General features: G+C 39.6%; 3 protein-coding genes across 9 annotated transcripts in view; all 3 read left to right on the forward strand.

Moving 5' to 3' along the window:
* asb12a (ankyrin repeat and SOCS box-containing 12a) lies at positions 1-2,621 on the forward strand. Of its 3 annotated transcripts, XM_055198836.2 has the most exons (5): positions 48-142; positions 870-921; positions 1,050-1,248; positions 1,328-1,900; positions 1,985-2,621. In XM_055198836.2, exons 3-5 carry the CDS (start codon positions 1,059-1,061, stop codon positions 2,137-2,139), a joined length of 918 nt encoding a protein of 305 aa, XP_055054811.2. In that variant the 5' UTR covers positions 48-142; positions 870-921; positions 1,050-1,058; the 3' UTR covers positions 2,140-2,621. The 3 variants fall into 3 exon arrangements, with proteins under 3 accessions (XP_055054813.2, XP_055054811.2, XP_073716956.1); XM_055198838.2 differs by lacking the exon at positions 870-921 and having other exon boundaries at positions 1-142; XM_073860855.1 differs by lacking the exon at positions 48-142 and having other exon boundaries at positions 843-921.
* Positions 2,622-4,350: 1,729 nt separating this feature from the next.
* On the forward strand, positions 4,351-10,610 carry amer1 (APC membrane recruitment protein 1). The gene is made up of 2 exons (XM_055198829.2): positions 4,351-4,487; positions 7,056-10,610. Exon 2 carries the CDS (start codon positions 7,161-7,163, stop codon positions 9,990-9,992), a length of 2,832 nt encoding a protein of 943 aa, XP_055054804.2. The 5' UTR covers positions 4,351-4,487; positions 7,056-7,160; the 3' UTR covers positions 9,993-10,610.
* Positions 4,380-24,018, forward strand: part of arhgef9a (Cdc42 guanine nucleotide exchange factor (GEF) 9a) — a 52,911-nt gene continuing 33,272 nt past the window's right edge. For 3 of the 5 annotated variants that reach the window (XM_055198830.2, XM_055198832.2, XM_055198833.2), the window contains exon 1: positions 16,068-16,163. In XM_055198830.2, coding sequence (XP_055054805.1) covers positions 16,083-16,163 — 81 coding nt within the window. In that variant the 5' untranslated portion in view covers positions 16,068-16,082. Of the gene's footprint in view, positions 4,488-15,599; positions 15,789-16,067; positions 16,164-24,018 lie in introns of those variants that run through there. The other 2 variants (XM_055198834.2, XM_055198831.2) reach the window with 2 other exon arrangements.

A 24,018-nucleotide genomic window follows, 5' to 3' on the forward strand; every position in this document is an offset into this window, starting at 1 on the left:
AATGTAAACTAACAGGTTTTTTATAAACACAAGTGTCGTGTGTGGTGGTGCGAGCGCCCACAGCGCCCCCTTTGGAAACTCGCGGAACATCATTTGCTTATTATTGCTGCTGGCTTCTGTTGGGGCTTATTTTTACAGTAAGGTAAGTGTCCTTGACAAGCTTTAAATATCTTTATCTTACACTGATGTTACACGTTTGTTTTTGCCGTTAAATGTGTGCTTGTTTGACAGCATAGTGATAAAAATAAGTCTGCGATTCTAAACTGCTTTATTTACAAACATTACCAACCGCTAAGAGCTAGATGTACATGAGCTAGAATACTGTTATGTACATATGCGATCATTTTTACTGTCTGCTTACTTTATTCCCTTGTAAATGCCTTTAAAAATGTTGTTTTTTTACTGAATTTTTTGTGATTTTGAACTGTTTTGCCAGTCAGCTAAGTTAACTAGCCGTGTATGCTAGCGGTGTTCAAAAGCTAAATAATACGTTCCTGATGAAAGTAAAAGTGAGATATGAAATCCTTTAAGTGTCTTGTTTAAAATGAATTAATTGCTGTAATAGAAACAGGTCTCAATAAAAAAAATATAATAATTAAAGTAGTGTTTACTAATAAATTGTAGTATGTACTGTAGGAACTACCACACTTTTCTAACGTGTACTACAGTATAGTGAATTAATAAACTGTAGTAAATACAGTAGAATATTTACATTTTTATTATATGCATTATAGTGTCTAGAAAACTACATTTTACTACAGTAAATGCATTATACTACATTATTTTTGTACTGTGGGCTGTCCTGTGCATGCTTTTGATGTTTAGCAAATGTTAACTGACAGTTTACAGAAATGTGGTTCAAATCCTAGTTGACTACCTGCCCAGACAACTTTTTGAGACATAGCAGGAGTCTTTCTTTAGGTAGGAAGTTAACTGTTTTAATACACAGCTTGTTGCTTGTTCTGTATGTGTATTAAATACACTCATATATTTGGGAAGAACTCATTACAACAAAAATCCATGCACAATCATCTTTCCCTTCCCTGCAGTTTTCCTCTATGCTCCAGCTGCGGCCGGTGGAAGAGGATGAATCAGCTTCTGAGAGTCTGGGGCTGAACCGAGCGGTGGCAGATAATGACAGCTTCCTATTGGCCGAGCTGCTGTCACAAGAACGCTACAGGAAGTGCATCAATCAGCAGAGTGGCTGGGGCATCCCAGTTACCCCTTTACGCATGGCTGCATCCAAAGGTATGAGCGACACCCTTGCACACACCCTCTGACGTCACCAGTATCATCAGCACAGCAATGCAGCTGTTTTCCCTCGCAGGTCACCTAAAGTGCCTGCAGGTGCTCCTGGCCCATGGAGCAGAGGTGGATCGCCTGGATGTGAAGGCCCAGACACCTCTTTTTACCGCTGTGTGCGGGCGGTATTTGAGTTGTGTGCTTGCCCTGCTTCGCGCTGGGGCTAACCCTAATGGAAGTCACTTGAACAACAGCTCACCTGTGCTCACCGCCGCCCGGGAGGGCGACCCAGAGATCCTCCAGCAGCTGCTTCGGCATGGAGCAGAGGTCAACGCCAGATCAAACGTGACGCTGTGGGCATCGGGGGTTGCTGTGTGCAGCGGGCCGCTTTACATGTCTGCAATATATGGACACTTGGATTGTTTTAAAATGTTGCTGTTGTACGGAGCAGAGCCGAACTATAACAGCCCGGATGAAAAAGTCATCGGCAAAGCCACGCAGCAGAAGACGGTGCTGGAATTGTGTTTGAGACACGGCTGTGGAGTCGAATACATCCAACTGCTTATTGACTTTGGGGCCAATGTCTACCTGCCCACCCTCATTATAGAGAAGAGCACCAAACAGAATGAAGCTGTCGAGCTGCTACTAAAAGAACGAGGTAAGGAGAGAGGGTTTTTTTTAGGGAGGATGTTAATATTATAAACCTTTTAACAGAATTATTTTGCCTTTTTTTGTCTCACAGGGTGTCCGAAGCCTTTGGCATCTCAGTGTAGGCTGATCATCCGTAGACATCTGAAACAAGTGAACAGGATGCAGTTTATAGATACGCTGGATATTCCACCCAGGCTCATCAGCTATCTTAAACACAAGCCTATGTATAGTGCATTGGTTGACTGATGGTGCATACTCAACTGTGCCTATATCAAAGGACGGGCTCAAACGCACACTTCTATATGGATTCAGACAGACTTACAGACCCATGATGAGACCTGCATACAACAGTACAGTTAGACAGATGTGAACTCACGTGTATGCAATATATCAAAGACCGATATACTATGCTGTCAAGCCCAGTTTACCTCTGTGGAAAAAAACATTTTACGTTAATTTGCTTGAATGTGATTTAAATTACACAAAGTGTGTAATATAGAACATTGCCAGAAGTGTTGTTGTAATTAATGTTCTGAAACTATGCATTGTTTTTGAGATTTAATTCTCATACTAAATAAAACAGTTGTAAATTGTTTTTAGATGGTTTCTTGTAAGTCAGTGTGATCAATAGAGGCCTTTTATAACATCATGCAATAACCAGAAGTGTTTTGTAAAATAGTATTAGCATGATAAAGGATGTAACATTAAAATCTTAATATCGTATGAAATCTCTGTTGTAATGTATTTGTGTCTATAAGTCTCTCGAGCAGCTTTAATATAACCATAAAGTTATGAAAGTTCTTAAAAAAAAACATATTTTCAAAAAGTTTTTGCACACAAATTGAAGTATATATGAAATAAAAGCATAACCATTTGACTATTGCAAAACATCAGTTTATACATGCCTATGCAGGTTTTTTTGGTCATAAAATCAAACAGCAGAACACTATAATGTTTATCCCTTATTGTTTTCATTTATAGGCTAATGTAAGGTATACATTACTGGCCAAAAGTGATTAACAGAGGGCATATTTCTACAATATGTAAGGAATAATTGACGACTAGACGTTGAATTATTCGAAAATAATGCACACCCAAGAAGCGGTGCCGTTACACTGTGGATGTGCATTTTTTTAAATAATTTAGATGACCGGAGTCAATTATTCTGCATATACGGTTACCACAAACATTGCTCTGATGGTTATTTCAAGACATTTGACAAGTTATGTTTGCGTTTTACAGAAAAATACTCAACACGTGGAAGATTTCTTAACCAAAGCATGTGGCATAATTAATATTAACAGATCCTATAAGCTTGATTTCATAAATGCATTAGTAAATGTGGAAATTAACATGAAATAAGATTAATGAATGTTCATGTTAGCTAATGCATTTAACTATTTGTTAACAAATATTGTAACAAAACAAAGGAAATGACAGCGTATTAGGTTTAAGACAGAGGTGTAAAGTGGCGTAAAAAATTGTACTCACTACTCGAGTATCTGTAATTTAGGAACGTTTTTTACTTTGGTGAATTTTTACTTCGCTACATTATGTTGCATAATATTGTACTGTATTGTATTGTACTTCAAGTTGTTTTTTTTACATTTAATACTTAAGAAAGTACTACATTTTTAATGTACTTAAGTATACTCTTTTAAGATTTTTAATTAATTTTACTTTAGTATATAATGAAGTATTAAATGAAATTTTATACATTTTATATATTTATTACAATATATAAAAAATGCACAGAAAAACAAAAAGCTCACGGGAAATAAACCATGAACTAACTACTGTTTAATCGGTTTAATCAGTTATCAATACTTTAATGATCCTCTCTTGTAGTAAAAACGAATACTATGGTATTCGTAGGAAAAAAGAATACTATGGAAGTAAATGGGGTCCACGAATGGTTTGGTTACAAACATTTCTCAAAATATCTTCTTTTGTGTTCATCAGAACAAAGAAATTTATACAGGTTTGTAACAACATGAGGGTGAGTAAATGATGACAGAATTTTTATTTTTGGGTGAACTATCCCTTTAAATCCTTCAGAAAGCTGAGTTTCAGTTTACACTAAGCTATGCAACATGCATACAAAATCTTTAATATATCTTTAATAATATATTTTTAATAAATACCAAATACGTCAACTTCCAAAGTTAGTCAGTTTTGGCTTCTACTGTACAACAAATGACTACATCGAGGGAGTTTATTTACTTCTTTATGAAAAAGTATTAAAATATCCCTTACAAAAATTAACCATGTTTTTTTGTGGTTAAATTGTAGTCACCATGTTGTTGTTGTTTTTTTGGTGTATTGATAACTATTAGTAAAACCATGGTTAATTTTCGTAATGGATAGCAAACTGAATTAATTGTATAGTATTACTTTATAGAAATAACTGACACAATCCAAACACTACGGTACTACGCTTCCCGAAATGCACTTGGAGCGGAAAGTCGACAGTCGATCCAGCGTTCTGTGAACAAAGTGAATCAGTCGCGAGCTCCTGCAGCGCTGCGTCAGGAGAAAGCGGATCACTGCACGTGCGGACATAAAAGATGCAAAAATAAGTCGCGTCACCTCACGTAAGCATCTTACCTGTATTATTTGCTTATTTTCTAAGAGTGTGCGTAAAACAATGGCACAGAGTAAACCGCTGTTGTAGGTATTTGAGTATGCGTAAAGCGATAGCAAGCTGGACAGCTGGTTAGCGTCTGGGCTAACGCGCGCCAGAGATGGTGTCCAGCTGGGGACACTGTGTGCAATCTGTTGATACAAGTTTTTTGTAGTGTTTACTTGAATTGTTTTTATATACAGTTTTGGGTGCAGTTTGTCTACGGCTTGTAGTTCATTTTAAACGCATGACATGTGTCCGCCTTTTCTTTGTTTATGTGGTAAGGGCAGTAAGTATTGAGGCCCGTTGGGTTCAGTCAGCTTTTGTTTTGTTTTGATTTGATCTTCATTTTAGATCCAGTGGATCTTAACCGTTTTGTCTTCAGGTCCCCCTTTTGTCCTCGACAATATTTTAAGCCCTTGCTTACAATTTCAACAAAATTAAATACTCTAGAGATGCACATTTGTTGCAAAATATACAAACACTAAGAAATACCTGGATTTTGTTGTTGTTGTTTTAGTTAATTTTAATGCTTGTTTTTCCCAATTATCACGAGTCATCACGAGGCCCTCTAGTGGGCCCCAGTCCCCTGTTTAAAAAACACTGGTTTAAAATAATGTGAGTTACTGTACAAAATTCATCCCTGTCATGAGTTTGTGGTCTTGTCATCGTTTTGTATCTGTAGATGTAAAGAAAAAGGCAAAATTATGTTTATGGTTTAGGAGTTATGCTGCATGCACACTACCAGTGGCTTTGTTTCTGTGTGTCGCCCATCTGTTTCAATAAGGTCGTTAGGAGGCGTTCCTAATTCTTGTTGTCCTAGTAACAATTATATACAAATGAGTAACTATCCACTGCAGTAACTGACGAAAGACGGATGGCGTAAACTTCACGCTTTAATCCCATTGGTAGTCAGTTTCGAAAAGTTTCAAAAGTTTTTCAACTTTATTGCGTTGTTCTTCACGACCCATCCGGTTACCAATGGTCACTAGCTGGGTTTCCATCACATTGATTTTATGTGCATTTTGAAGTATCGAGTGATCGTAACGCCAAAATTCGAATAAAATCCCTTAATTCGCAAAAAAGTTTTTACGCTCGCTTGAGGCGGTTTTTGACTTATGCGAAAAAGAGTAAATGCAAATAATGGGAGTTGGAAATGCATTGAACATTAATTGTTACAAATTTACATAAGTACAAAAAAAGTGCGCACAAAGTAGTAAGAAAAATACAAAACTGCAATAGTTTTGCCCACACTGAAATTTTTTTCTTTATTTACTTTATTTCATGTCAGTCAATCCCCCTTAATGCTTTTAAGATTAAATTTAACAAATACTAATACAGATATCCTTAGAGCTTATTGTGTTTTGAGATGATTTATTAGAGTATTTGTTTATTTTGGCTTGATGCAATATAATTTGAAAAGGTGTCGGCTATGATTTTAATGCTAGACTATTTATTTTTTTAGTGTTGGTGTAATTTGATCTGATGACTTGTACCATAACATAAACTGTACCATCACATAATTTAAGATTGTGGATTTTGTGTTACAAACCTGTGAAATAATTAGGGATGCTCCAATCGATCGGCCGCCGATCGTAATCGACCGATAACGGCATTAAATGACGCAATCGGCACTCGCTAAATTTGCCGATCTCATGAGCCAATCTTTCTGTTTACTTTTGTCATCATAGCGTTTCTGGTGCGGCTGCAATTAGAGACCATTTTACACAGTGCGAGCATTTTGTAAACCGTTGCTCATGTGTGACGTGCAGATTTGGATTTCTCTCTCTGCCTTTACAGAGATATGCGTATTTTCTATGACGATGCGCTCCGTTCCTCAGCGCGATGCGTCTTCACATCCCTATCAAACAGCGTATACTACACATATCTATTGCAGACAATTGCATCCTCATGCCGAAAGTTTATTACTTGCATTCGTTTTAAAGTTTTGAAGGTATAAACTTCCATTTTCCTCAAAGCTGCTCTTGTTTGCGGACACCCGCTGCACGCATACACAGCAGCCGGTCATCAGTGCACGTGAAGAGAACAGTCTCCCTCACGTCTTAAAGCTGCAGTATCCTAATTCATCTCTCAATAAAATTACTCTCTGCTTATCAGTGAAGAACTGTTGTATTTCATACGAATGCGTATAAACAATAATATACCGAATTTATAGTTAGTTTCATTTCTGCAAATGGTGCAAACTCTGCTAGATTATAGATAAAATATTCCCATTCCACTGCCATTCTGTGATCGGCACTGATCGGCGATCATGATTTTGGTGATCGGTAATCGGTGATCGGCCCCAAAAATGCTTATCGGAGCATCTCTAAAAATAATGTCGATATTCAATGTCACTCATCTATTAAAATTATGTCTATTATGTGTCCTTTGTACTAGTACCTTCCTGACTTGATAGTGAAGAGAATGTACTAGTACCTTCCTGACTTGATAGTGAAGAGAAATTCCTGAAGTATGCAAATATAAGTTAATTTTCATAGTTCCTAATGGTGTGTCCTAATTTCTGTTTCTTATACAGATATAACATGCCTGATAAACACAGTCCCCGAACCTTCCAGCCTGTCGCACAGGGTGGCTTACTTGCCACAAGCATGCTGCATTAGCTACAGTCATCCGTGACACCATGGAGACCAGAGGAAGTGATGCTGTTGGTGCAACAGGAGGGCAACAATCAATCTCTGCTACCCATGATCCTCCACAACCTCAGTCACCCCCCTCTGTAAAAACACGGAGGTCCGCTTTCAAGTTTTTTGGTGGTCGGAAGAGCATTTGTGTTCTTCCGAGCTTTTTTGGTGGCCGTGGCAAAAATCAAAGCAAGGGGTCATCTAAATCAGGGGTAACAAAGAGCCAAACATATGATGGGGTAAGCAGAGCATGCTGGGAAGATTTGGGCAAAGGCAGCAGTGAAGCAGCTTCAGGAGACTTTGAGTTCTGCAGCCCTTGTGACACTCAGAAAACACCAGAGGACCATGGGAAGTTTCAGTCACTACCAAGACAGCGGAGGGGTCTTCGTGGTCTGTTTAGCAGCATACGAAGACACAGGAAAAACAAAAATGTTGAACTGGAGAAACGCGAGACACTTGAAATGTCCTCGAGCCTTCGTGCCCAAACAGTGCCTGGTAACCTGTCAAGCATCAGTGACCGTAGCGATAACCATGGCGATAGTCAGGGCGAAGAGTTGGTGCCAGATGTGCCTAATCAAACCGTAGACCGTAAATGTGAACAGCCATTGGCTGCCCATGAATGTACAAAAGATCCATCGCTAGTGCCTGAGAAACAGAGAAGCAGGATAGAGACTGATAAGAGGACGAGAGGAGAAGAAGAGGAGAATGGAGAAGAGAACCAAAATAAGAGACAGGAAGGGTTGACTACATATCATCAGCCCTTGTCTGCAGAGTCTGAACTGGATCGATTGGCTGAGCAAAATATTGACATAAACGATGGAGAGCTTCCTGCTGTATCCTGCACATCTGACAGTGTGAACATGATGTTTGGGGACGTTTCATCATTGAAGAGCTTTGATTCGCTGACAGGTTGTGGAGACATCATTGCAGACCAGGACGATGACAGTGTCGCAGAAAGTTCGGCGTCTGCTGAAAGAGGCAGCCGAAATGCAGGAAAAAGGAGCTCCTGTTTTGTCACATATCAAGGAGGAGGGGAAGAGATGGCAACACCTGATGAGGTAGACACTGATTACCTGCAGAGCTTATGGGAATCTGAAACTAGTAATGAAGTCTGCTACCTACCCTCAGACCGAGGCTCGGATAGCCTTTCACTCACTCCTGATCAGCAAATCAGCTCTATACTTGCACATTCCAACAGCAGCACACTGGGAGTCACGGAAACAGCCCTTACCCCTGCTGAACTTTTAAGCCCACAGAGCGATCGGCAAGAATCTGTGCCCAACAGCGATGAAGGATACTACGACTCCACCACGCCAGGAATGGAGGACGAGAATAGGGAACGTCCACACCAGGAAAGGCTTCCAAGGGACAGCTACAGTGGCGATGCCCTTTATGAACTTTTTGAACCTGATGATCACTTGCTGAGTCCTGGTCTTCCAACCAAGGATGGCCATCCATTTGTTGGCGATAAGAGTCCAACAAACCCTGTTTATGCCTTGGCATCCACTGCCCCAGAGACAGGCTCCATGGAGACGGAGGAGGAGCGGCTGAGCAAGATCCAGCATGCCCTTCTGTGCTGTGAGCTTCAAAATCTCAGAAGCCCATCTAAAGATCAGCTTCTGTTTCATACTGACTGCTTCTACGATGATTCAAGCCTTACTGAAGCCAATTTTAAGACGTCCGCAGAAGTTATTAGTCAGCGTTATCCCCAGTCACCACAGAGATCCCAGGCTTTAAAAGACAAACCTGTCAACAGGGGTCAAATACAGGATTCAGGGTTTAGCCCACGTGTCCCAGATACACCCAGATCGCAGCAGTCAGCAGTATACAACGAGCATCAACCTGAGGATCAACGTTTTTCAGTACCCACCAGAGGCCACAGCCAGACTCAGGAAGAGCTGATGGTCTGTTTTTCCCAAGCGCTGGTAGATTTTACTAAGAACTCCCGGCTTTACTGTAACTCAACCGAGAGTCTTGACGGCTCCGAGTCGAGTTCTCCTTTCGGCCCGAGTCTGAGTGCCCTGCCTGCAATTGTCACATTCGATGTGGTCGACATGGAGAACGAGGGTGAATGTGAGCACCAGACCGAGCTTGTTGAGGAAGAGGAGGTGTTGGCGTCCCCTTACGAGCCTTTTGAGGACGATGGCTGTTATTTGCAGCAGGATGCCTTTGCGGAGTGTGACCAACGTACTTTTGATGCCTACGAACAGAGTCTGTTGCTCAGTAATGCATGGGGCATTGCAAGCCTTCCACGGCATCTCAGTTTGGGTCGGCCTTGTCCACCGGTCCCTGCTCCGTTAGCACTAAATCGGCGTAGCCGCTCTCTTGACACAGACAGTCTGGAATTTCAAACTAGTGAGATTTACACAACCGCAACTACTTATGACTCAAAGGGAACTTCATTTTTAAAGCACAGGACTGCGGACTGCAATGACATGGCATTACCACGACAACCCTGCAGAGTTACTGGGGACGGTTGGAGGCGGGCTTACGGTTGGGGCAACAGCTCCTCCCAGCACCCTAACTCGAAGTTGCCGCATGTGAGCCAATCGGCTCTCAGACCTTCACATCTCCCCCTACAAAACAACTGCCGCCTTGATGGTGTCACTCGAGTGGAAGGCGAGGGGGAGATTTTATTTGGTGGAGGGGATGCGCTTTACCCCTGCAGTTACCCTCCTGCAGGCGCGCATTGGAAGAATCGACCTGTTGGGGTCACTCTGGGTGTGCCGCATCCTCGATCGGACCAATCAACAGAGCAGAGAGAAATTACAGTGAAAAACAGGAGGGCGGAGCTTGACGGGGGCTTTGCCACTGCACCGCCTAAACAATAAGCTCCACAAAAAAAACTCTCCTGCTCATTATAAACTAAAATAATACAGATAGATACGTCTCGTCACCAAAGACGATGCTGGATGTTTACTGACACGCTTGAATTGTATCACACATACACTTTCACTATAGTTGCTGTTACTGCCGGATAAGCTATTGTATTATTTTGTGATGTACTGTGTAGTTTTTGAGATGCGTTCTAGTTTCTGTGACTTTAGGAGGATTTGTATTCGTATCTTGTGTGTTGCAGCATTACTCAGTTGGTGCTGTCCATATACAGATGCCATATTGCTTTGCATAAATGTTGCCAGGTATTGCCATCCAAAATTAATCCAAGATGTTTCGAATAGGTTTTAATTGTATTTGCAACGTGACAACAATCCTATAATTGACATATTTTGGGCTAAAAATTGTAAAAATGTATTAGCACATCAAAAGAGCAAAGATCAAAAGAGCAAAGATCAAAACAGCATATCTGGTGACCCTGTTAAAATATCATATTTTGTTTGATGAACAAACCCTTTAAATACACCACATTTTTGCAAATGATACCGTATTGTACATTTCAAGCTTTCAATGTTTACATATTGAAATGTTTTAAAGGAATAGTCCATTTTCTTGGGGGAAAAATCCAGATGGTTTGCTCACCACCATGTCATCCAGAATGTTGACGTCTTTCTTTGTTCAGTCCAGACGAAATATTGTTTTTGAGGAAAACATTGCAGGATTTTTATAATTTTTATGGACTTTAATGGAAACCAACACTTAACACTTAACTCAACACGTAACAGTTTTTTTCAACGGAGTATCAAAGGACTCTGGGCGATCCCAGACGGGGCATAGGGGTCTTGTCTGGCAAGACGATTGTCATTTTTGACAGGAAAAATGGAGAATGTGCACTTTTAAACTACAACTTCTCATATTCCTCTGGTCCTGAAAGCGTCAGCGTGACCTCACGCAATACGTCATGACGTCAAGAGGTCACAGAAGACGAACGCTAAACTCCGCCCCAGTGTTTACAAGTGTGTTGAAAGAGGACCGTTCCGACGTTGTTGTATGTGGAATGATACTAATTAATGTCTTTGTGTCAGTTTATTGTTTACAACGGTCCACAAATGTGTGTTTTATATATGTAACACGTGACCTCCCCACGTCACTATGCATTTACGTTAGGTCGCGCTGGACCGGACTTACGAAAAGTTGTGGTTTAAAAGTGCATATTTTTTTGTTTTTCTTGTCAAAAATGACGGCCGTTTTGCTGGATGGGACCCTTGTGCCTCGTTTGGGATCGTTTGTAGTCCTTTGAGACTCCGTTGAAAAAAACTGTTACGTGTTAAGTGTTGGTGTCCATTGGAGTCCATTAGAGTGAGGAGGATTCTGCAATGTTTTCCTCAAAAAACATAGTTTCTTCTCGACTGAGCAGGGGGGGACATCGGCATTTTGGATGACATGGTGGTGAGTGAATTGTCTGGATTTTTCTTTTAAGAAAATTGACTATTCCTTTAAGCATTGTTCAGCTAGCTTATCACTAGTTTTTCTCACCATAGACAAGACACTACATTCAGAGGAAAGTCTTCATAATTTTTTTTTAAATGTCAAAACCTTGATATACTTGTGTACACACTATTTGCTGAAGACTACCTTATTTGTGAATCACTATGCTATAAACATAATGGTAGAGAAACAAAGCGTTTTGCAATTCATCTTTAAAAAGGAATGACTTATAAAGTGCTGTCACTTGCTGCCAAACAGTACACTCTTTAAAAAATGCTGGGTTATTGTCAACCCAGCGTTGGCTCCAAAAGGACAAACCCAGACACTGTGTTTATATTTGATCTATCAATGGGTTAAAACAACCCAGCATAAGTTAAAATTACAACTCAATGGGTTTTGAGTTTTTGACCCATTTTTTAGAGTGTATGGGATTGGTTGAAGGTACACTGCTTACTACAAGTATTAACCCTATATTAAAGTGGTCTCCATATACGGTCAAGTCAAATTTGCTGTAGTCTTTAGTGAATATCATCCATGTAGTTGATAATCAGAAAGTAGTGTATTGAGTCATTTGAGACAAAATAATCAGAAAAGCCTTAAATGATGACATGTGATTGTCTCTGCTGTTTTGTTACAGTCACAATCATTTACCCCCATCACAATGCCAAAGTCTGATTTATGCTTTTACTGTTTTCGCCAATGCTTAGATTCAGTTCTTAAGAATGAATCAACTTTTGCGTATCCCTACAGATGAATCAGTGCTGTGTTGTCCTTTTTTTAGGTATTGCATTTGTGTGATTGGAAATGAATGTCCTTTTTTACAGACATTAGTAAAAGCATACACAGAGAATGTTAAATGTCTTCATCAAAACTTGACTGAGAGTCTTTACCCTCAATGTTATTGTAATCACTTGACAACAGGGTTAAAACGCATATCAAACACACACAAGAATCAGTCGATCCTTAACTGGAAATAAATCTCAGAGACATCAGTATTGGATGTTTGTGAAGTTTTTTTAATGCCATCTGAAGCTTTGTAGATTTCTGTCTTTGGTTTATGAGCATACAGATCAGTTATTTGATGTATTGACCTGTTTTCTTGTACGCAAACCCTTACAACCATTTACACTGATGTTTATACTTTAAGTATTAAACAACTTTGTTCTTATATTCTGCTATAGACGTTTTTCTTTATGTACATTTGCATTCATCTTTTGCAAGAAAAGCTTAAACTTTGTGATAGTTCAAAACCTTATCTGGACCTTTGTTTCACCATTATTTGCTTTAAAGACGGGAAACATTAGGCATGTCTGTGTGGACTTATAGGTGTAATGTAGTGATATATGTTTTAAGGTACATTTTTTGTAACACGTTATGTATATGCTATCTGATACTCGTATAGGAGACAACATATTGTCCATTAGTTTCTGATCTGTACAGCATCACCCGGTTAGTGGTGCTGATACTTTTATTTGATTGACAGGTGGTCTCCACTCTAAAGTCAAGGAGGCTCCAGTTGTCATGGAAACTGGTTTAGGCTGTCGTTGCACATCTTGCCATCATAAGCGGTGGAGAACAAAATAAATGCGAGCAATTCGTGATTGACAGCAATTGGGAATGTCATTGTTTTTCTCCACCCACTGGTTCTCTTTTCTTCCCCCGCATACTTGTCAGTATACACCTACATCATAAATAGGAATTAATCAGCCGTCCATCACTTTAGCTGATCTGTGCTTGTAAACTAGTCCGATACTGTAAATCTCAGTTTTGTCTCCATCTGCTGGTTAAATGTGTTTAACTACAATACAGCAATCCTAAAACTAAAAATATTCCTTGTTTTATAATTCATAAGTTGAGTTGAGACTACTGTGCAGTAACACTATAATCTATAGTTTACATGCTGTAGTTTAGCATATGCTTTTATTACAAAAAATATATATACAACATACAATAAGCTATGTTAGCCTTTGGAGGAAAGCATGCCAAACAAATGATGCTTAAAATAGACATCATAGACCTCCCGATATTCCCTTGCTAGACTGCCAAGCCACCAGGGGGCACTTTCATCATGAAATACAGATCAAACTATACAGAGTTCCTATTGCCATATCCCTGAAATGAAAAAAAAATGAAATAAGGTTATTATTAAGATGGGCTTTATTACTAATGTGTTTACTGGTGACCTATAATGACCAATGAAAGCAGGTGCACCACAGTGCCGACAGCAACTAGCTTATGTAGAATAAACAATGTTAAAACTAAAAAACCTTTAAATAAAGACCCATCCTCTGTTTTATACGCTCTGATGGAAACAGACTACATGAGTATCCAGCTTTGGACCCCTTTATTGACTTTTTGCATCAACCAATCAGCACACTGCATTCCATTGGATTACTGCAGGATGCACACACAGGTGTGCTTAGCAATATTTTTATTTAATACCCAGCTCAGCGTTTTTTTCTCTATGCTTTGAGAGGGAACGACTCTCATGCTGATGTACCAAATTTTGAATAGAGGTCTGTTGCCCAAAAACTCTATTTGAATATGATACATTTTTATATAGTTTGCATGCAAGATTGTTAACAATTCCTGCATTCTTTGAAGTTGTTTGGAGAGCCATTTAAATGCAAATAACCATGTAAACATTCAGTAGCGTAATATAAATCACAGTGGCATATCATCATGATATACGCTAGTGTAGTTTCTTTTTAATAGTTGTGTACTCATCTGCATTATATTTTAGGAGTAAAACTTACTCAGGAGCTTAAAACCTTCTTTCATCCTCCTCTTTCTGTGTATGGAAGGACTCACGTATAATAATAGCAAATATAGCAGCATGTTTTATTTGTACGAGTACATGCTTTCTACTCCTTATTTATTCATGTTTTAAAACACATACGCCAAAAATTCCCTATTCTGCTGTCCCTAATCTAAATACTGCCTTGGGAAAACTGTATACCTTAAAGGAGGATAGTGTGTGCATAAGATGCCCAAAGGTTAAAACTGCATGAACACATTGTCTCAAAAAGCTTTTATACCTTTACACACCCACTCTAAATTTCTCTTTCTTCGACACGCACACACACATAGATAGATGCCCCCAAACATTCATCCATTAGTGACTTTCCCACTCTCACACACTCTGTCCTGTCTTGTTTTTAAGCTAAGAATACACTTCTTACATATGGAAGAGCTACAGTACATCACAGAAAACCTCAGGACACAGAATGCATGTTACATCATCATGCCTTATTGCATAATGTTTCCAAAATATATGTGAAAGTCAACTAGAGAAACCAAAGCACAGTGCCTCTGAACTGGAAATCAAGATTTCACCTTAAATCTTGACTCAAAATTTTCAAAGCCAAGTTTAGGGATATATTGTTTGTCAGCTGCCTTTGTCTTAATATACACTGTAAAATTATTTCTAAGACTAATTTAGGGTTCCTCAGATGTCACACGAGCAAAAACCTGAAGAACCACGGTGCTTATTTAGTCCTTCGAGAAACCCACTTTAAGTTCCTGCAAGTACTAAGGCCTTTTATTAATGGCTATTTTAGGCATATCCCAATATAGTCTTTTCCTAAACACAATAGTGGGTTGTATATTTTGTCAGGTTGTGTTAAACAGATATTGTTTATTGTTCTTCCTGCTTGCCCTTTGGATGATGTAAAGCACTATGCAATTTTTGTACAGGTCTTTGTTTTCTGCTTATTAGACATTTTCTTTTCAGCACTGGGATGATGATGCGAGTCCCTGAGAGCCAATAGTTCACCATTATTTTGTATCCTCTGCTGTTTTTTATGATTATGTAATGTTTGTAGCCTCAATAGCAGAGCACCCCTTCGGTTAACTGATGGTTGGGTCCTACGTGAATGTAGGTGTGTTCGACTTAATGTGGTGATGCGCAGACAGACCATGTTATGATGTCAAGATACCGCGAGAGAGATTTAAAAGAACAGCGGATTTAAAATCGCTCTCGCGGGACTTTGGCGTCATAGGCTGATCTGTCTGCGCGGCACTGTATGAAGTCGAACACACCTGCGTGTGCAGTAAGCGCCGCCCATGTTTCAGCTCTCTTCTATTCAGAGAGAGTGAGAGAGAGAGAGAGAGAGAGAGAGAGAGACGCAGACTCCCACCTCGCCGTGAGAACAGAACAGTGCTTAACCGGACGTGCGTTTCTCTTCCATACGCCGCGCGTTGCTCACGGGGGCGCGGATCCAGGGGCGCAGCTGGCATCGGGGGCTCGAACCTGCGGAAAGGACACGGATCCAGTACCGGGACTGACCCTGAGGATGATGAAGGTGAGGGTGATGCTCCCACGAGCGCCATTCTTCATGCTCACCGACGGTCTCCGTTAACGGCTAGAAAAAAGGGGGAGGGGGTGCTGGGGGGTGTTAAGTCATATTTTTGCGATGATGGATGTGCACATTCTGAAACGAGGTCGCTATCAACGCCAAGGCGCGAGGATGACATCTCCGCATTGAGAAGTATTGACGTTTATTTACCTGTACACTGGAGAGGTTGCGTGAACGGCGAATGGATGCTCGCTGCCCGTACGCCCGCGCGCACAGAGAGACTCGCACCGTTCCAGTGCTATGGAAACGGGAGACAAGGAGCGAGCGCGCGACAGAGGGGGATACCCAGCATCTCCGCGCTGCCTCGGGCACGTCAATGACGTTGGTGTATTTTGAGCTCCTAAATGTGTCACGGTGTCCGTTACTTTGACGCGACCCCTTAGAAACCGTTCACATTTCATTTAAAAGGTTTTTGGGTTTGCGTAAAATTCGTTGGGTTCGCTGCAGAAAGCAGGTTTTAACTCGCGTCCAACGCTTCGAGGTTAATTCCAAAGCGTTTTCTCGTTTATTGATTATGAACGACCGGAGCGCACCGGCATTCTGTAGTCAATTGCCGGAGCGCGCGCCTGCGTCCCTTTATTTATTTTACACACACGATCGTACGCAGTTTATCTGTGCCAAAACGCAAGCGCCGTTTTTGTCTCATTCGTTCGCGGTCGACAACGACACTTCTACCTTAGGCCGGCGATTACGCGTCTTTGGCGTATGTCAAGCGTTTGATAGGACAGAAAACGTTGAAACGGAGAAGAGATGCGACGGAGGCCGTACAAACATTTCATTTTGGATGTAGATGCGTTGACGGTGAAGCTCGCGCACAACGCACTCGAGGCCTTGTGCAGCGTCCAGCATGCGCACGTGAAAGGACACTCGCGTATTTTGTTTTCTTTTCACATTGTTCACGTTTTCATTTCGGCGGAGTTGATTGCAGGTGATCACAGGTGATTGGAGACAGGGGGCACTATGTTTACTCACTCTGGGTACTCTATGTGCCTTTGACGTTTCCAATGCACCATCACTCTATATTTTGGATTTCTCCTAACTTAAATAGTTTCCTTGTGGACAACCCATGGAATATATGTAGGCACAATACAAACATAGACTTTCAAGGTAACTAAAGAATTTGTGTGTGTGCTTCATTTTTAATTTAAGCGCACACATTAACGGGACCCCCTTAAGAACACAGACATTTGGTTTCTCTTATAAAGATGATTTTGAAAGTATTGCCATCAGCTAAAACATGAATCAGCTGAATTTAAAATGAATCAGCCACTTGAACTCATGTCTTTGGTGTGTTGCATGTTCACGCTGGGCGCACATATTTGCAGGTCTGGGATTTTGGTTGTGCGTTGGAGCATAATGGTTTGGATGCATCACATTGAAGTGCAGAAGCCGTTGACTCACTGTCTCTACGGAGAAACAATTTTAGCCCTGAAACTGCACTGATGTTGTACAGCTTATGAAACGTGGACACTCAAAACCACTTTTCATGTTTTTGCCAGCTGACCAGCATAAAGTTGCTAACAGTATATGATCTTTATGCATATGGCAACCTCTCTTGAATGTTTTAGAAGTAACAAGGGTATTGCTTTTGAAAGAAAAAGTACTGCAGTACCAGTGACCCTGTTAATGCTTGTTACACATTAGCAGCTCTGTTTTCCGTCGAAGCAAAGCAAGCATTGCATTTGGCTGGGATTGCTTCTGTATTTGATATGAAACCTTTAGCACACATATTCCGAACATGTGCTATGTTACGTCACGTCTTTCTTCTGAATTCTAACAAAATTAAAAATACCAGACGGACAATTTTAACAGATTGTCACATGGGAAGAAGTTATATGAACAAATTTAGCATTGAGACATCAGTTTGCACCGGTGTGGGATGTTACAGTTTTGTCGCTTTGAAGCATTTTTCAAAATATCCATAAAATGTGCAAAGTTTCTAAAATAATTCATGCAAACAGCAAATCATCTTGCAATGCATAAGCCTATAACCTGTTCAAAATCTCCCAAAAGTAAATTTTTACATCAGTGCTATCAAAAAAGTCCTTGCATCATTGTTCATGAACAAGAAAAAGTCAAGTCAAAATGTTTAACCATGTTGTCAATATAACAAGAGTACACAATTCTAAATGTGAGTATTTTCTGATGTGAACTAGTTTAATAATGTTGATTGTAAATGAACAAGGTTGCACGTTTTCATTTTTAACAGTTTTTACATTAGTGCACATGAAATATTGTTTGCAGGAGATTGAACAGAATTCACAAATACACATTTACTTTTCTTCTGTAAACAAAAGTGACACTGTGATGCGAAGCCTATTTTACAATACAAATAAAATTGACAAAATTAGAAAGGTTCCGCAAGCATGCACTAAAAAAACTTTTCATTCCCCTTTAATAGGATAAGAAAAAGATTCACTTAAGAGCAATTTATCAATTCAGTTCATATTGACAAAAGTCTAAAAGAAAATGTGCTTAAGAGTTTAATGCAAAATGTCAAACATTTTACATTTGCTGACTTATGCAATAAACTAGTTCCTAGATGTTTTGAGCGGCAAGGCAGACTATTCAACAGAAAACCAGTATAATGTATTTTGATGAAACTTAATATTTTTTTTTACAATTGAAATGTTGTAAATGGCAGACAATTGTACATAATCGACCCCATGAATGTACCAATTTGTCCAAAACAATGAGAATTTGCTTTTATGTTGTGCACAACATATGTGGAGGTTAAACGAGATGTTTTGAAAATGTCATTTCTGATCAGAGAATGCTCCGAAGCGACTGGGAAAACTGTAAATGCTGACATTCAATATTGCTGTTGTCCACAGTACTTATTATCTACCAACAAGTTATATATGTACAGTATGGTATTATAAAAAGCAAAGCATCCTGAGCTGCTTGTGCTTGTAAATAGTTTTGGAAATTTTTAAGGAAAACACCACAATATTTTAAAATAAAGTTTTTCAATATTTTACTATGTTCTTACCTCAACTTAGACAAATTAATACATACCTATCTTTTTTCAATGCGTCCGTGCACTTTTAATCCTTGTACAGTGTCTCGTGAATGTGTTAGCATTTAGCCTAGCCCCATTCATTCATATGGCTCCAAACAGGGATGAATTTAGAAGCCACCAAACACTTCCATGTTTTCCCTATTTAAAGACTGTTACATGAGTAGTTACAAGAGTAAGTATGGTGCACAAAATAAAATGTTTGTTTGGAGCCATAGGAATTAATGGGGCTAGGCTAAATGCTAACACATTCAAGGAGCGCTGTACAAAAATTAAAGGTGCATGCATTAAAAAAAGATAGGTATGTATTAATTCATCTAAGTTGTGGTAAGAACATAGCAAATATTAAAAAACGGCTGTGTTTTCCTTTAAAGTGTTGGTTAAAATAAAGCCTTTCCTTATAAAGTAAATAAAGTGCCCGTTTGTGAAGCTGTGTGCTACTACAGAAGAAGAACATGTAACATGCAAGAAACCATTGCACAAAACATTATTCGTATATTCAAAGTTTTTTAGACTCTAAAACCCCTTATGATAGATAGATGGATGCACTAAAATAGTCTGAATATGTATGTCGGTATGTGCTTTAAATATCAGGTTACGGATTGATTTTCCATCATTGACTCTATGTACAGGCAGTATATATTCAAAAATGCACTATTCAGCTCTGAAACTTAAAAGATGACTGCAGAACAAGTGACCAAGTGACGTACAGCGGTTCTGTAGATTATACAAAGGTTTCGATCTGGTGGTGAAGGGGGTGAAGTTTCGGGACTGTTCCACCGCGCTTGTGTACATTCACATGGAGAGGCATGTGCATCCAAAAATATGACTACGTAAGTGTGGGAAAACCAAGAGAATGGCTAGATTTAGAAACATCTGCACATGGAGCATAGGCTGGGAATCCACTCACCCACACACATGCACACATAGACACGGAGTGTCTTGATATGAGCTGTATCACACACACACACACACACACACACACGTATCTTTTGCATCTTTTATGCCTGAAAGGCTTTTGTGCTTTTTCTCTGCTTGTGTTTGTTTTAGGGACCGTGTGGGCAGGCGATGCTGCATGGATTTAAAGCATTTATGATCTAAAATTAGATCTCAAGAAAGCGCAAAATGTTTTATCGAGATGATTCATATCAGAACGTGGAGAGAATAACAGGCTTAAGCGGCATCGTACCGCTAAGCAGCTCAGGCTCGGATAGTTCCTTAAAACATCCGGCTCGTTTTTTCTTTATCATGTCCTCCTGCAAGATATTATGAGAATTAATGGTTATACGAGTTAGCGTGTGTGGTTATTATGCGCTCTCGATCTCTTTCTCTCTCTCCACGTGCTCTCTCCTAGACTCCTAGCCCACTGTATTGCGATTACATAATCGTCCTCCCCAGTCAGGTGTGTGTGCGTGTGTGCCTATGGTGAGGCGGCATCCTCGGGTCTCTCTATTTCCCCCTCTCGTTGGAGAAGAATGCCGTGCTGTAGTTGTATGTCGGTGCAACAGCAATGAAGATCCTGAAAGAAGCAGGCGATTCATTTGTGTCACACCTTTCTGTCTAGACATCCGAAGCTCTTTGTTAATGGGAACTCAAGTGGGCCACCTCCAGCGTGTAGCGGCACCTGGATGGAGTGATGGCGGTCAGCATGAAGTGGGGTGCTGACCTACAGCAGCTGTTCTGTTGGGTGGGTCAAGGAATTATTGGACATCAAAGCCTGTTTGGGGGCCTACTGGGTGTTTTAGGCCAGACGCTTAGGTGAAAACTGCTTTGTTTGCCCTGAGAATTACCTTAGGTATTTTCTACATCAGGGCACGTGCAGGGAAGACTATTGTTGTTTGGCCAGAAGATTGCCCTTTCCTAAAGCACAAAGCATTTACCATAATGCCATCTCAGATATATGACTTCATTTTCTAAATTTTATTTTAAAATGCATTTATGTAACAGATACTTTGCATATCCAATTGACTTAATCAGTATATTTAAATAAGTAAATAATGTCAAATCTCATTGGTTCTTGCATATATTGTGATGAAACGCCACTACGGTATTTTCTGGACTATATGTCACACTTTTTATCATAGTTTGGCTGGTCCTGCGACTTATAGTCAGGTGCAACTTGTAAGTCAGTAGGAATTAATTTTGAGATATATGAACCAAGAGACAACATTATCGCCTACAGTCGCGAGGGTCGGATATATGCTGCTCCTGTATTTATGTAATTCAATGAATTCAGTGATGTGAAATGATGAGCCTGCGAACTTGATGCGCGTTGGCTTGTTCTGTTCATTCAGTCGTATATTCTGTATGCTATTGTGTATCGTGTAAATAACTGTTTGTATTACGTTAACTTACGGACACCTATTTAGCCTGCTGTTCTGTGTGCTATTGTTAGTTGAATAGATTAAATGTCTGTTCTTTGGGTTGGATTTTGTGAAATAATTTTCTAAATAAATGCGACGTATAGTCCACTGCGACTTATATATATTATGTCATCTTTATGACATGATGCATATTTGATTGATGCGACTTATGCTCCGGAGCGACTTATAGTCTGGAAAATACGGTAGTCATGAGAACCAATGGGATTCAGTGTTATCGATGTGCTTACATATTTGAACTTATCATCATCATCATCAATCAGCTGCAAACAGGGTAGGTTGACAGTCGGTCACTAATTTTGTCCATTCCTTGCGATTTTTGGCAACTTTTTGTAGTTTGCTCATTGTTGCTGGTACGTCCTTGTTGATAAGTTCGCCGATATATTGATGGTATAGCTTTCGCGCTCTGCCTCAACTTTTTTTGCCATGTCGCTGTTGTGGCGTGTACAGGACGTACTTGTTGATCAAGTCAATCTCATGCCTTATTTGAACTTATCGTGCTGCTGATCTGTATCCTGCTTATTATCAGTACTAAATAGTAGTCGAAATTAGATTTAGCATGTCTCATCTCTTTCGAAGAACTCAAATGTCAATACTTTCCCATAACAAAAACAGCAGGCTACATACTTTTAGGATATATTAAGCGAATTGGCATGTAAGGTATTTTTCCATAGATACGGGACATATTGATAGCTAAATAAGCTTCACCTCAGAAGACATTTATTAAGCAAATAGAGTCAAATGGATTACTTTAATGATGAATGCATGTGCACGTTGGCTTTCAAATAACAATGAAATAATTCAATATAAAATGATTCATTTGTGTTCAACTGAAGAAAGGAAGTCATATACATCTGAGATGGCACAAGGGTGAGTAAATTGCAAGAGAATCTTAGGGGCTTTGAGAGCATACATGATGGTGTACCAGTGTGTAATTGAAAAGTTCAGATGCAAAACCCACTAAGTGCGTCCGCAAGGTTTTCTTGTAAATGAGCCTTTTTATCAGGCTCTTAGATAGCTTCAGTTATTTCACTTTACTGCAATGAAAAGGTTATTAGTCATTAACTAAAAATGCCTTATTTTTTACAAATGTCATTTCATTGGTATTTAACATATTTGTCTCTTTCTCTGCAAAACCCTCTTAACTCTTTCCCCGCCATTGACAAGTTATCTCGTCAATTAAAAGAAACCTTTGCATAAAAAACGTGTTCCTGATTAATTTTTATGTTAATCTGCAAAACCGTGATTATCCACTAGATGCACGTACCCAATTTATATAAAACTGAAGCCAAAACATTTAGTAATTTTAAACTCTGTATATGTTTTGATAATCGTTCTGAATCTGATCTCTAACAAAATTCCTTCATAAAAATGCAATTATTTCAGCTTTTTGCTAAAAAATTGGTATTTTAAAAAAAATACCCATATTTAAGAGTTTATAAGCAGAGGAAAAAATATAAATAGGATGAAAAAATTTTCCCCAGTTTTGTTTGTTTGTTTATTGTTTGTTTGAAAGCAGATGGTCTGTTCTTTCATTTGATATATTTGTATGTTTATATATCTTTAGAAGAAAATTTTCCTGGAAGGCATTTTGTGAAACGTTTGTGAAAATCACAAAAATGATGGCGGGCAACTTTTAAAAAAACTGGCTGGCAGTGAATGAGTTAAGTGCATGCAAGCCTTTTTGGCAAAAACCTCTACTTAAAGGTGCTCTAAGCGAATTCACGCGTTTTAGACCATAAACATTTTTTGTTACATACAGCAAACATCTCCTTGCTATCTGCTTGCTGCCTGTCCGCTGATCAAACTGTAAAAAAACGCGATCTCTGTAGACAGCCTAGGCTCCACAAACTGCAATAAAAAAGTGTCCAAACCTACCAACACGAAATGATAACAAAGTGTTCTAGCCTATAAACGACAAGAAGGATTTGGGGGCGTTCATGAAAGCACGGCAGGGAGGGGGAGGAGTTAGCTACGCTCCGTTTGTTTAAAAACAGTTCAAACATCAACAAAAAGTATAACGTCACACAGATTCGCTTAGAGCGCCTTTATAAAAAATTCAAATAATGAAATTCAGAATGTAAAAACTAAGAAATTGAACCACACATTAGGGGGCACGTGATGCATGTGACTGCTACATTCTGGTTGTATTCAGGTCCAAGTACTCTCAAGGGACCACCGTTTGAATGTGAAACACGGTAGTTTCATGCAATCTGGTACCTCTGAATGGCCTGAGGCCGCGATTAAGTGGATTTGAAGCTAAAGTATTTGAAGAAATGCATAATAGGTGTCATGAGTATTCGGTTAATATCATTATCTCATTTTTGATGACTTTTGCATCCGAGCTCCTTAATTCTAGATGTCCATCTAGTCTCAAACCCTGTCAAATCTGGTCAAATGACTGTTTAAGTGAAATCTAAATGATTTGGGTCAAAGGTTTAAGAGCTGCCCACTCAATTAACCTGTTAGAAGACATAATCAATTTAATGAGTATGAGATCTGCCTGTTGGCTGAAGGAGAAGAGTGGTGTAGATGTGTGCATCAAGGCATTCACATGGAGAAAGAGTGACTGAGCCAAAAGAGCACTAGGAAAAGAAAGAATGTTCCTGAGTACATGAGCTCATTCATGCAGGAATAAAGGCAAGAAAAAGAATGATACGCAGGAGCACACACACGCACACACACACACACACACACACACACACACACACACACACGCACGCACGCACAGACCTCTAGTGCTAGTGTTACCACATTGTTGTTCATGAACAGATTG

Source organism: Misgurnus anguillicaudatus, chromosome 22 (genome assembly GCF_027580225.2).
Source record: "Misgurnus anguillicaudatus chromosome 22, ASM2758022v2, whole genome shotgun sequence".
Lineage (NCBI taxonomy): Eukaryota > Metazoa > Chordata > Actinopteri > Cypriniformes > Cobitidae > Misgurnus > Misgurnus anguillicaudatus.